The following is a 12,696-nucleotide window of genomic DNA, read 5'->3' on the forward strand; positions in this document are numbered from 1 at the left end:
AGTACCACAGGGTATTGTGTGAGTATGGATAAAGACAGCTCACTGGTCTCATGGAAAACAAACTTGTGAAGCAGAATATATGGCTCTAGCTCTAACAATACAGGAATGTATTTATCTGGAGCAACTGCTCGAAGGTATAGATACTGTATGTATAGAAAACTGTTGTTTATGAAGACAACCAGGGGACTATTGCACTTGCCACAAACCCTGTGTGCAGACAGAGGTGTAAACATGTAATTAATTAATTCTCTGTGTGCAGACAGAGGTGTAAACAGGATATAAAATACCACCCCATTAGATCTATCATAAGAGAAGAGAAGATGACACTTGTTTACTGTTCTACAGATGACATGGTTGCAGATGCTATGACCAAGCCTGTCTCCAAGCTGAAATTAAAGAAATTAGCAGGGGTCATGTTTGGTGTGTAAAAATATTGACTGCTATGTAATATATTGACTGCTATGTAATATATTGACTGCCATGTTCTTTTGTTGTTTAAACTGATTTTGGAAAAGTTGTACAGTATACACATTCATAAGTGGGAGTGTTAAGTAAAGTATTGATGTATGTTTGCATGTAACTACACAATACTTATCCACAGTGAGAGGGTGCTGTCGGCAGAATGAGACACGGTCTAATGACTGACGTCATGTACTTGATAAAAGGGAATGTTCCCCCCCTTTCTATCTCTCTGTGCTCTAGCTCTCACAGAGAGCAGGTCATGTGGTATATATGTAAATAAACCATGCCATTTTCATTTAGGCTAAAGATGAATATCTCGTCATGAAAAAGTTATTACTGCTTAATGTGACTCTGACAACAGGGATCAGTAGTGTTTCCCCTACCATTGCCTTGGCGGGGTGGCCCACCCCGCCAACGGGACCCCCCGCTCCCCCTGAAAAGATTATAATAAAAAAAACTGTATTATACATATATATATATTTTTAATCTTTTTTAAGTTTGCTTTAATCACAGTAACGTTGGCGAGCTAGCTAAATTATATAAAAACGAACTGGATAGTTGATATATATTTTTTTTATCCACTTTTTCTCCCCATTTTCTATTTTTCTCCCATCCCAATTTCGTATTTCCAATTCTTCCCTCCCCTGTCTTGAAAGTTGCTAGACAATGCCTCCCACTGGTCGGCTGTAGTGAGGATAGAAGCCTTGCATCATGTGTCCCCTCTGGTACACGAGGAGGCAGCCTGTCGCATCTTTTCACCGCAGCAGCTCGAACTCTCAGTGGCGAGGAGTAACGCGTGGGAGGCTCACGCTGCCCCCGATACTTCCCGTTTCCGCCGCACCGGCATCACTCAACCGACCTGTAGGAGTCGCTGTCCACAACGTCCAATCCCCACCCACCGGCTTTCCCACCCTCTAACACTGCCAATTGCATTAGTATGACGGCCGACCAAGCCGGTAGCAACGCTGAGAGCTGGGCTCGATACCAGCATATCCTGTGTTAGTGGTGAGTGCCTTGCCCACTGCGCCACTCAGCCGCCCTATAAGTTGATATATTAATTGGATAGTTCATATAAGCCATTCTCCCTTTCTGTGTGTGTGTATGTGCGCGCGTACCCGTCCCAACTCTGGTCTTTGACCAGATAAAGTTTTTTTCTTTTTTATCCACTTTTTCTCCTTATTTTCTATTTTTCTCCCATCCCAATTTCGTATCGCCAATTCTCCCCTTCAATTCTCCCCTCCCCTGTCTAGAACGTTGCTAGACTATGCCTCCCACTGATCGGCTGTAGTGAGGATAGAAGCCTTGCATCACGTGTCCCCTCCGGTACACGAGGAGGCAGCCTGTTGCATCTTTTCACCAGACAGTGCGGACTCTCAGTGGCGAGGAGTAACGCGTGGGAGGCTCACGCTGCCCCCGATACTTCCTGTCTCTGCTGTACAGGTGTCACCCAACTGACCTGTAGGAGTCGCTGTCCACAACGTCCAATCCCCACCCATCGACTTCCACCCGCTACCTCTGCCAATTGAGATAGTATGACGACTGGCCCAAGCCGCAGGCAATGCTGACTCGGGGAGTCGAGACCGGAGTCTCTTGCATTGGTGACGAGCGCAGATATCCCAGCTTCTTCCACTGGAGAGATTGACCTTGGAGGAACATGGCCGGGGGCGGATGTTCCGGGACCTTTGGTCTCCGCTGTTTTCTCGATTGGGCGGGGGGGCTGTTGATTGATATGGCTAATGACGATATGTGAATATGTCCGCATGCTGTCACTGGCCGTGTCGACTGGTGGTTTCGCTGTTTGGTTGGGGGAGGGGTGGGGGCCGGGAGTCCTGGGGTGTCTGTCCCCGGTTGTGTTTGTCGGAGGTGGGTTTCCCTAATGGAAGAAGTTGTACAGCAGACGTGTAAGAGGTGTGCTGTTCATTTGTTGACGATGTTGTTGTTGTCAGTTGTTATTATTTATTGTTGTTTATTTTAATTTTATTATTGTCCTGTCTTTATTTAGTTTTGTTGGCCGTGGGTGGGGGAAGGGACCAGAGGGTGAGAGAATTGGCGTGTGCTGTGGGGCATGTATCTGCTGTACACCTGTTTCTCAAATAAAAAAGTTAAAATGTGTTGTCATCATACAGCACAAGTACAGTACAACGAAAATAAGTTTTGCATCCAACCAGAGTGCAAATGTAACAGTAAAGTATTGTAGTATTAATATTTACAATGATTGTACTGACCAGCAGGGTAACTAGTAAGAATAGGTATGGATATGTACAGATATGGTAAATGGTAAATGGACTGTATTTATATAGCATTTTTATCCAAAGTGCTTTACAATTTGTTCCTCACATTCACCCATTCACTCACACATTCACACACCAACGGCGGAGGCAACCATGCAAGGTGCCGACCTGCTCATCAGGAGCAATTAAGGGTTAAGTGTATTGGACACTTCGACACACTGCCCGTTGGAGCGGGAATCGAACTGGGAACCTTTCGATTACCAGATGACTGCTCTACCTCCTGAGCCACTGTTGCCCTTAGATATATAGATAGATATAGTATCTACGGATATGTAAAAAGAAATATTATATACAAATGATAACTTTTGGGTGAAGTGCTCCTTTAAGAAGAGAAAATTGGAGGCATCAGCATCAAGAATGGGAAAGCTGTGGGACCCTGACAGTCAGTAGCCTCTGCCAACGTGTCATGGTCTGAATTATTGTCCCAGTCCGGCCATGCCACCAATAAAGCTGAGGTTGAAACTGTTTCTGTGCCAGTTTTCCAATTACTGACCTTTCAGCGTTTACGGTACCCATGGGAATCTCAAAGTGATCCACAGAGACAAATGCATATTTGTTGCCAGACATAAACTGACCAAATCTGATTGGCAGACCCCAAATGACCCCCTTCCCCTCTCCCTTCAGGTTTAACGGAGGTTCCTGCAGGTATCCCAGGTGACATCGTTCATATGGACTTGTCCCAGAATTCCATCCAGCACCTCAGGCCCAGAGATTTCCAGGAAGCGAGGAGCCTGAGGACACTTAACCTCAGAGGAAACAACCTGGAGCACATTGACAAAGGTATCATACCTTTATACCATACCTTTATACACATCCACAAAGGTACCACACCTTTATACAATACCGTTATACACATCCACAAAGGTACCATACATTTATACAATACCTTTATACACATCCACAAAGGTACCATACATTTATACAATACCTTTATACACATCCACAAAGGTACCATACCTTTATACAATACCTTTATACACATCCACAAAGGTACCATACATTTATACACAACAACAAAGGTACCATACCTTTATACACATCCACAAAGGTACCATACATTTATACAATACCTTTATACACATCCACAAAGGTACCATACCTTTATACAATACCTTTATACACATCCACAAAGGTACCATACATTTATACACAACAACAAAGGTACCATACCTTTATACAATACCTTTATACACATCCACAAAGGTACCATACCTTTATACCATACCTTTATACACATCCACAAAGGTACCATACATTTATACAATACCTTTATACACATCCACACAGGTACCATACATTTATACACAACAACAAAGGTACCATACCTTTATACCATACCTTTATACACATCCACAAAGGTACCATACATTTATACAATACCTTTATACACATCCACACAGGTACCATACATTTATACCATACCTTTATACACAACAACAAAGGTACCATACCTTTATACACAACAACAAAGGTACCATACCTTTATACACAACAACAAAGGTACCAGACCTTTATACACATCCACAAAGGTACCATACATTTATAGAATACATTTATACACATCCACAAATGTAACAAACGTTTATACACAACAACAAAGTGTTAGATTCTGATCAATTGGCCAGTATCACGTCTTCTTGTGTTATCACCTCTCCATCACTCCCTCTGCGTTGTGTACTTTTAATGATCCCGACGTCTCATATACTGGCTGTACAATCCTTATCTCTCCCCGTTAGTGCAATCCGCATACCGTAGTAATTCTCCACCTTCGTAAGAATTCGACACCTTGACAGCATACCTTTCTTGAAAAAGCGTTGTTTATTGATATAAACAGAAGCCTCAGCCCAGATGTTATCAGATTGTATTTTCATTGCTATCGTCTCTGCTGTTATTCAGTCCAATGGTGGTCAGGCCTGGTCGTTAGCCTGAACCATCCTTGTGTTAGCCGAAGCTAATGATGATGTGTCATTCCCCCCCCCCCCTCTCTGTGATGAGAGGAGAGAGTCTCTTCTGGTTTCTTCCCTCTTAGTCTCAGTCAGATTTTAGTCTGGACCTACCCGGAACCACTGTTCGATTTATAGATCTTCGTCATAGCAACGACGGCCCGCCCCCCTTCTGGTTGTCATGTGACGCGCTGTCATGACAACTGCTAATAACCTTTCACACATTTCAAAACGTTTCATTACTGTTTCATTAAGGATGTCACCTCTCTCCCTCGCCCTGTGCTGCTATCAGCTTGTTGATGTACTGGGGAATTCAAAACATTCTGTTCTGCTCAGTGTGGTGCTCACACTAATACCCTGCTCGCTCTTCCACCACCGTCAGCCTGCACATTTCGACCTCCCTGATGCTCTCATCTCCCCCCAATCTATACATCATACATACATTGAAAAACACCCCAAAACACCCGTTTCCTTCATTCCCCCCTTTGATTCTTAATCACAGCTAGATCACAGCTGCAGACAGCAATTGAAAGACAGGGACTCACTCCTCAAACAGAGCTTAAAGTCTGGACTGTCTATCGACAGACAGAGATTCACGCATGCTAGGAACAAGGTCACACAGACCCTCAGAAAGGCCAGAGCAAACTTCTTTATTAGTATAATTGAAGCAGGAAAAGGGAACGGCAAAAAAATCTGGCAAACCTTGAATAAACTCCTAGGCAAACACCAGAATCGGGAAAAAGACCCCCTAGAACTGAATGTGAATGACATACTAGTTAAAGACCCCACAGTACTGGCCTGCACCCTCAACGAACACTTCTTAAATAGTGTTCTAGACAGCACCAAACACTTTGCCCCCTCCAGTATCCTACCAAACCCAGTAACCAACACCCAGCCCCTCTTTGAACTGGAGGAGATAACAGAGCCTGAAGTGAAAAAGATCATTCTGGCTCTGAAAGGCTCCAAAGCCAAGGACGCCTACGGGCTCGACACTGATTTCCTCAAAACATACTCTGATGCACTCATTAAACCCATCACTCTACTAGTGAATCAATCAATCACCTCCAGGGAAGTTCCATCATCCTGGAAGATGGCCATGGTGACCCCTATCTTTAAATCTGGCAACAAGGCACTGGTGACCAATTATAGGCCCATCAGTATACTTCCTGTCATATCCAAAGTTGCAGAGAAGTGGGTGTCGAATCTCATGACTAAACATCTCGACTTGGGCCCCACCCCACTTAACCCAATGCAGTTTGGATTCCGTGCCCTTCACTCAACAGAGTCAGCCAACTGTCTGTTTGTTGAAAAGGTCAAGAGTGCACTAGATAGCAACAAGTATGTTGGTGCTGTCTTCTTAGACCTTAGCAAGGCTTTCGACTGTGTCAACCATAATATCCTCCTAACCAAACTAACTCACTTCAATTTCTCAGCTGCTACAATAGAATGGTTTAGATCCTACTTATCAAACCGAAAACAATGTGTCACGGTCAATGGCGCCAAGTCCCCATATCTAGACAACCCTGTAGGTGTCCCTCAGGGATCAATCCTTGGCCCCTGCTATTCTCCCTGTATATCAATGACCTGCCAAATGTGTGTCCCGAACTCAATGTACAGATGTATGCCGATGATGCAGTCATCTACACACAGGGCAAGGACATAGAGTTGATTACATCCAGGCTCACATGCGCACTAGACAAGGTACAATGCTGGCTAAACAGCACCTGTCTCCTACTTAATGCGAAAAAGACTGTGTGCATGTTCTTTAGCAAGCGTCCAGAAACCATCAAGCGGTCCAATGTGTTCCTGAGGAAGGAGGGAAGGAAGGAAGAACTAGAACTTGTTTCCCACTTCAAATTCCTTGGGGTCATCTTGGACTCAAACCTGACCTTTAAGAAACACATAAAGAAAGTGAGGAACACCATCAACTTCAACATTTCCAACTTCAAACAAATACGGCCCTCCCTAACACTTGAAGCCGCAAAGACATACCTACACTGTATGGTCTTCTCTCACATTGAATATTGCCTTCTAAACTGGTCATTTACTGGGGCCACAGCCATGAAACCCATAGAACAACTCTACAACAGAGCATTGAAGGTATATGACAGGAAACAGTACTCATACCACCACTGTAAAATCCTGGATAAGCATCAAATTTTTAATTTTGAAAACCTCAGACGTTATAAAAGTTCCTGCTTTGTATATAAATGCCTGCACAGATTAGCCCCTCCCCCTCTCAAGGAGTTTATCCACGAGAAAAGGAACACTGGATTAGCCACTAGATCAAACACCAGAGGGGATTGTGAGGTCCATTTTAGAAAGACCGCCTTCAGCAAAAATTGTCTATCGATAAAGGGAAGTGGAACATGGAACAGCCTTCCGGTCCCCTTAAGGGAATGTCCCACCCTGTCCACCTTTAAGGGCCAACTCAGGAAATGGCTGTTAGACAGCCAAATATGCACTCATTAGGGATGTTAGTGATGTTGTACTGACTGAATGTCATGTTAGTGTGGTCATGTCAGTGATGTCAGTTTTTATGAATGAACGTTGTATGGTCCGTTTTGTGTTTGTTTTATGTTAGGACTACGGGTGGAAATTAGCCCTGTGCTATTCCCGGCATATTTACGTCCTTATCATGCTGTGATGTTATGCATACACATGTAAATGATGTTCATTAATTTGCATTGTCCTTAATAAACAAATCTTAATCGTAATCTTAATCAACCTTCAGAATCAACAGACTACTTGGTTTTTCAATTAATTATACCCAAAAATAGACTCATAACAATTAGGGCACCTCCGTCTGCTCCCAACAATTCTATCCTGTTGCCTTATTGTTTCCCATTACACGCATCACACCTAAACCAGAAAGGCTAAACAACGGTCAGGGAGGAGAGAGAGAGAGAGAGACAGAGAAAGACACAGATTTGCAACTTTTCAGACAACACACCTAAACCCTTTGGCCCCCCTACTTAGGTACACCCCACGTCAAATCAGAGCGCTCCCTTCCCTCTTACAGTACACCCCCCATCTTGGGCCGGTCCCGTCTTCTAGGGCAAGGGCCCCTTCAGCGACGGCTCCTTTCCTGAGCTGGTCCCCGTTCCAGGGCGCGGTCCCCTAGGCAAAAATGTCTCCTCTGGTCTGCTACGGCCTCAGTGCTCTGGCTGTCCTCTCCACATCTGCTCTCCCACCGCCGCCGTCTCCTCCCTCTTGTTGTAGATGATCTGTGTACCAGGCTGCAGTGCCTGGCCCCTGCTGCTTCCTCCTCCTCCAGTCTGTCTCCTGGTCGTCTCCACCGCGGTCGGACATCTCCAGACCCTAAAAGCAGAAAACAACACCAGCAGTTTTCTGTACACTCGACCCTTGTGTTTTATATTAGTCTATGACCTTCTCCACACCTATTATCTGTACTACAGGGCGGTTCCCTGTTTGTCGTCTTCCGTCGTGACACCAGCAGCTAACCGATACCCACTCCGCGCAACTCTTCGTCCCACGGGTGACCCCCAGCGCGCACCAGTTCTTTCTGGTGACGTGTCTTCCGAAGACTCTGCCTATTTATTAGGTGTGAGAAGGCCCCACTGGAGATCAAACTCCCTCTTATTTCATAATTAAACCTATTTAATTAACTGCACCTCATCTCTCTGTGCAATTCTTATTTAACCCATTGTATAATTAAACTCTATTTAATTAACCTGTATATCAATATTCTAGGTGGTAGTAGAGACCTATGGAATCACTCTGTCATCTTCCTGATAAAACTCCCCTTCACTACCCCCCCCCCTCCACTAGAGGGTAGTAGAGACCTATCTTCAAACATTTGCCTGCATTATCCCACTGTCCCCCCTAGATGGTGGCAAACTCAGTCTAGAGTATTTTAGCTGACGTCACTCTCTGACTCTTATCCGTTAGCATCCTCGTGGCTCACGGCCATCTTGTCTCGGTGCAAATGGCTACTCTCTCAAACAAACGGCCGCTGCCCTTCCTTCCGAGGCCTAAAACACTGCTGTTTTTCTCTCTTTCCTATCCATATCAGGGGACGCTATCTCAGACTAATACTCTTGCCTGATCGGACATAATACCCACTGGTAAATCTCCTTTCGACTTTCCTCCTGTCATAACAACAGTCCCGCCATAACAATTTTTCGATCTGGTTCAAGCGTTCCCCCCCCCCCCCTTTCTCCTCCTGCATTTACACTCCCAACACCAAAAACCGTGCAGCCTGCCTCTATCTCGCCAGCACTCCTTCTGCACCGGCCCCATTTTGTTTTTCATTCTCTGTAGATAAAAACCCTCGATTTTCAAAACACCATGGCTCTCTGCTCATATTATTACAGCTGGCTTCTCTGTCGCTACTTATTTACGGATGCACTCTGTTCATTTTTATTTGGCTTAAAAGATCAAAACAACCGTGTGTGCACATTGAACTCACATCTTTCTCCTGAGCGCTGTTTCTCCTACAGCGCTGGTTCGCCTCCTGACCGCTCGACTCGGCGCACTCTCTCAGGGCTGGCCGGCCTTGCTTCGATCATGATTCTCCCACACACGATGACTGTTGTTCACTGTCGCCCCATTATTGAAAAAGCCTTTTTCCGTTGTTCTTATCTCTTGCAAATCCGGGTCACGGCACCAACTGTTAGATTCTGATCAATTGGCCAGTATCACGTCTTCTTGTGTTATCACCTCTCCATCACTCCCTCTGCGTTGTGTACTTTTAATGATCCCGACGTCTCATATACTGGCTGTACAATCCTTATCTCTCCCCGTTAGTGCAATCCGCATACCGTAGTAATTCTCCACCTTCGTAAGAATTCGACACCTTGACAGCATACCTTTCTTGAAAAAGCGTTGTTTATTGATATAAACAGAAGCCTCAGCCCCGATGTTATCAGATTGTATTTTCATTGCTATCGTCTCTGCTGTTATTCAGTCCAATGGTGGTCAGGCCTGGTCGTTAGCCTGAACCATCCTTGTGTTAGCCGAAGCTAATGATGATGTGTCATTTCCCCCCCCCCCCTCTACGTGATGAGAGGAGAGAGTCTCTTCTGGTTTCTTCCCTCTTAGTCTCAGTCAGATTTTAGTCTGGACCTACCCGGAACCACTGTTCGATTTATAGATCTTCGTCATAGCAACGACGGCCCACCCCCTTCTGGTTGTCATGTGACGCGCTGTCCTTTCACACATTTCAAAACGTTTCATTACTGTTTCATTAAGGATGTCACCTCCCTCGCCCTGTGCTGCTATCAGCTTGTTGATGTACTGGGGAATTCAAAACATTCTGTTCTGCTCAGTGTGGTGCTCACACTAATACCCTGCTCGCTCTTCCACCACCGTCAGCCTGCACATTTCGACCTCCCTGATGCTCTCATCTCCCCCCAATCTATACATCATACATACATTGAAAAACACCCCAAAACACCCGTTTCCTTCATTCCCCCCTTTGATTCTTAATCACAGCTAGATCACAGCTGCAGACAGCAATTGAAAGACAGGGACTCACTCCTCAAACAGAGCTTAAAGTCTGGACTGTCTATCGACAGACAGAGATTCACGCATGCTAGGAACAAGGTCACACAGACCCTCAGAAAGGCCAGAGCAAACTTCTTTATTAGTATAATTGAAGCAGGAAAAGGGAACGGCAAAAAAATCTGGCAAACCTTGAATAAACTCCTAGGCAAACACCAGAATCGGGAAAAAGACCCCCTAGAACTGAATGTGAATGACATACTAGTTAAAGACCCCACAGTACTGGCCTGCACCCTCAACGAACACTTCTTAAATAGTGTTCTAGACAGCACCAAACACTTTGCCCCCTCCAGTATCCTACCAAACCCAGTAACCAACACCCAGCCCCTCTTTGAACTGGAGGAGATAACAGAGCCTGAAGTGAAAAAGATCATTCTGGCTCTGAAAGGCTCCAAAGCCAAGGACGCCTACGGGCTCGACACTGATTTCCTCAAAACATACTCTGATGCACTCATTAAACCCATCACTCTACTAGTGAATCAATCAATCACCTCCAGGGAAGTTCCATCATCCTGGAAGATGGCCATGGTGACCCCTATCTTTAAATCTGGCAACAAGGCACTGGTGACCAATTATAGGCCCATCAGTATACTTCCTGTCATATCCAAAGTTGCAGAGAAGTGGGTGTCAAATCTCATGACTAAACATCTCGACTTGGGCCCCACCCCACTTAACCCAATGCAGTTTGGATTCCGTGCCCTTCACTCAACAGAGTCAGCCAACTGTCTGTTTGTTGAAAAGGTCAAGAGTGCACTAGATAGCAACAAGTATGTTGGTGCTGTCTTCTTAGACCTTAGCAAGGCTTTCGACTGTGTCAACCATAATATCCTCCTAACCAAACTAACTCACTTCAATTTCTCAGCTGCTACAATAGAATGGTTTAGATCAGGGGTCTCAAACTCAATTTACCTGGGGGCCGCTGGAGGTAGAGTCTGGGTGAGGCTGGGCCGCATCAAATATTCCACAAAAAAAGGGTTTCAAGTATTAAAAAAAAAAGTACAACTGATCCAATCTTCTCAATCTTTAGCAATAACATTTCAGAACATGAACAGTTCTTCAGAACATGAACGGTTCTTCAGGCTTCTCAGTGGTGTCAGTGGACTCATCCACAGCTATGGAAATGCACTGTGCATTTTTTTTATTCTATCACAAAGCTGTTTATAAAAAAAATAGGTAAAAACCATATTATGCGTTTTCATCAATAAATAAATGCCCCACATTTTTTAATAGATTGGGGGCCCACAAATTGATTCTTTCATGGGGCCCAGAATCTCCAGCTACGCCCCTGGCTGGGACTTTTTCCGTCCATTCACCTTTGAATTGCAGTCGACTTTTCTTTTACTGACCATCTTTGAAAATGCCATATTTTTCTGCTGGCTGCCTGCTGGCGAAAATAGGCTAATAGCTACATTTATCTCACAGAGATAAAACTGGGAGTGAGTTTACTGTAGATACGCAGCGCTGTCAACTCTGCTCCGACTTGAACTGACTGAAAGAGAGAGACGACATGCAGTCCGTGAAGACCCGCCCTACTCCCCTACTCTGCCTCTGATTCGCAGACTGTGGGTGAGGGGGAAAAACGCTGACGGGACGCGTATGTGATTGGACCAGACTCGTACACAGACAGACGGTGGCAGTGCAGGCGGACAGCGCGCAGCACTGCTCGCAGAGGAGAGAGATAGCGAGGATGCATTTGCTTCCACTTTACTTGATATCATATCACTCCGGAATCACGTTTCAACCAAGTCACTAACATAACGTTGCTGTCATGAGCCTGCGCTATGGTAGCCTACAAGTGATAAAATAAATAAAACGTCCAACTCTCGCGCAACGACTCGGCAAACAGTAGTGCGCGGGCCGCATTAACACTACACTTTGATGTCCAGTAGGGGGCCGCAAAATATCATCCCGCGGGCCGCAATTGGCCCGCGGGCCGCGAGTTTGAGACCCCTGGTTTAGATCCTACTTATCAAACCGAAAACAATGTGTCACGGTCAATGGCGCCAAGTCCCCATATCTAGACAACCCTGTAGGTGTCCCTCAGGGATCAATCCTTGGGCCCCTGCTATTCTCCCTGTATATCAATGACCTGCCAAATATGTGTCCCGAACTCAATGTACAGATGTATGCCGATGATGCAGTCATCTACACACAGGGCAAGGACATAGAGTTGATTACATCCAGGCTCACATGCGCACTAGACAAGGTACAATGCTGGCTAAACAGCACCTGTCTCCTACTTAATGCGAAAAAGACTGTGTGCATGTTCTTTAGCAAGCGTCCAGAAACCATCAAGCGGTCCAATGTGTTCCTGAGGAAGGAGGGAAGGAAGGAAGAACTAGAACTTGTTTCCCACTTCAAATTCCTTGGGGTCATCTTGGACTCAAACCTGACCTTTAAGAAACACATAAAGAAAGTGAGGAACACCATCAACTTCAACATTTCCAACTTCAAACAAATACGGCCCTCCCTAA

At 45.2% G+C, this 12,696-nt stretch overlaps 2 protein-coding genes across 3 annotated transcripts in view; one reads left to right on the forward strand and one right to left on the reverse strand.

The window, feature by feature from the left end:
• fbxl13 (F-box and leucine-rich repeat protein 13) overlaps positions 1-12,696 on the reverse strand; it is a gene marked incomplete at both ends in the record, with an annotated part of 115,009 nt that overhangs the window by 53,391 nt on the left and 48,922 nt on the right. The window lies entirely within an intron of this gene.
• The window catches only part of LOC311245145 (leucine-rich repeat-containing protein 17-like), a 50,265-nt gene that overhangs the window by 21,950 nt on the left and 15,619 nt on the right, over positions 1-12,696 (forward strand). For both annotated transcript variants that reach the window (XM_084334943.1, XM_084334942.1), the window contains exon 5: positions 3,378-3,533. In XM_084334943.1, coding sequence (XP_084191069.1) covers positions 3,378-3,533 — 156 coding nt within the window. The remainder of the gene's footprint in view (positions 1-3,377; positions 3,534-12,696) is intronic.

This window comes from Notolepis coatsorum, assembly GCF_963971535.1.
Source record: "Notolepis coatsorum genome assembly, chromosome: 18".
Lineage (NCBI taxonomy): Eukaryota > Metazoa > Chordata > Actinopteri > Aulopiformes > Paralepididae > Notolepis > Notolepis coatsorum.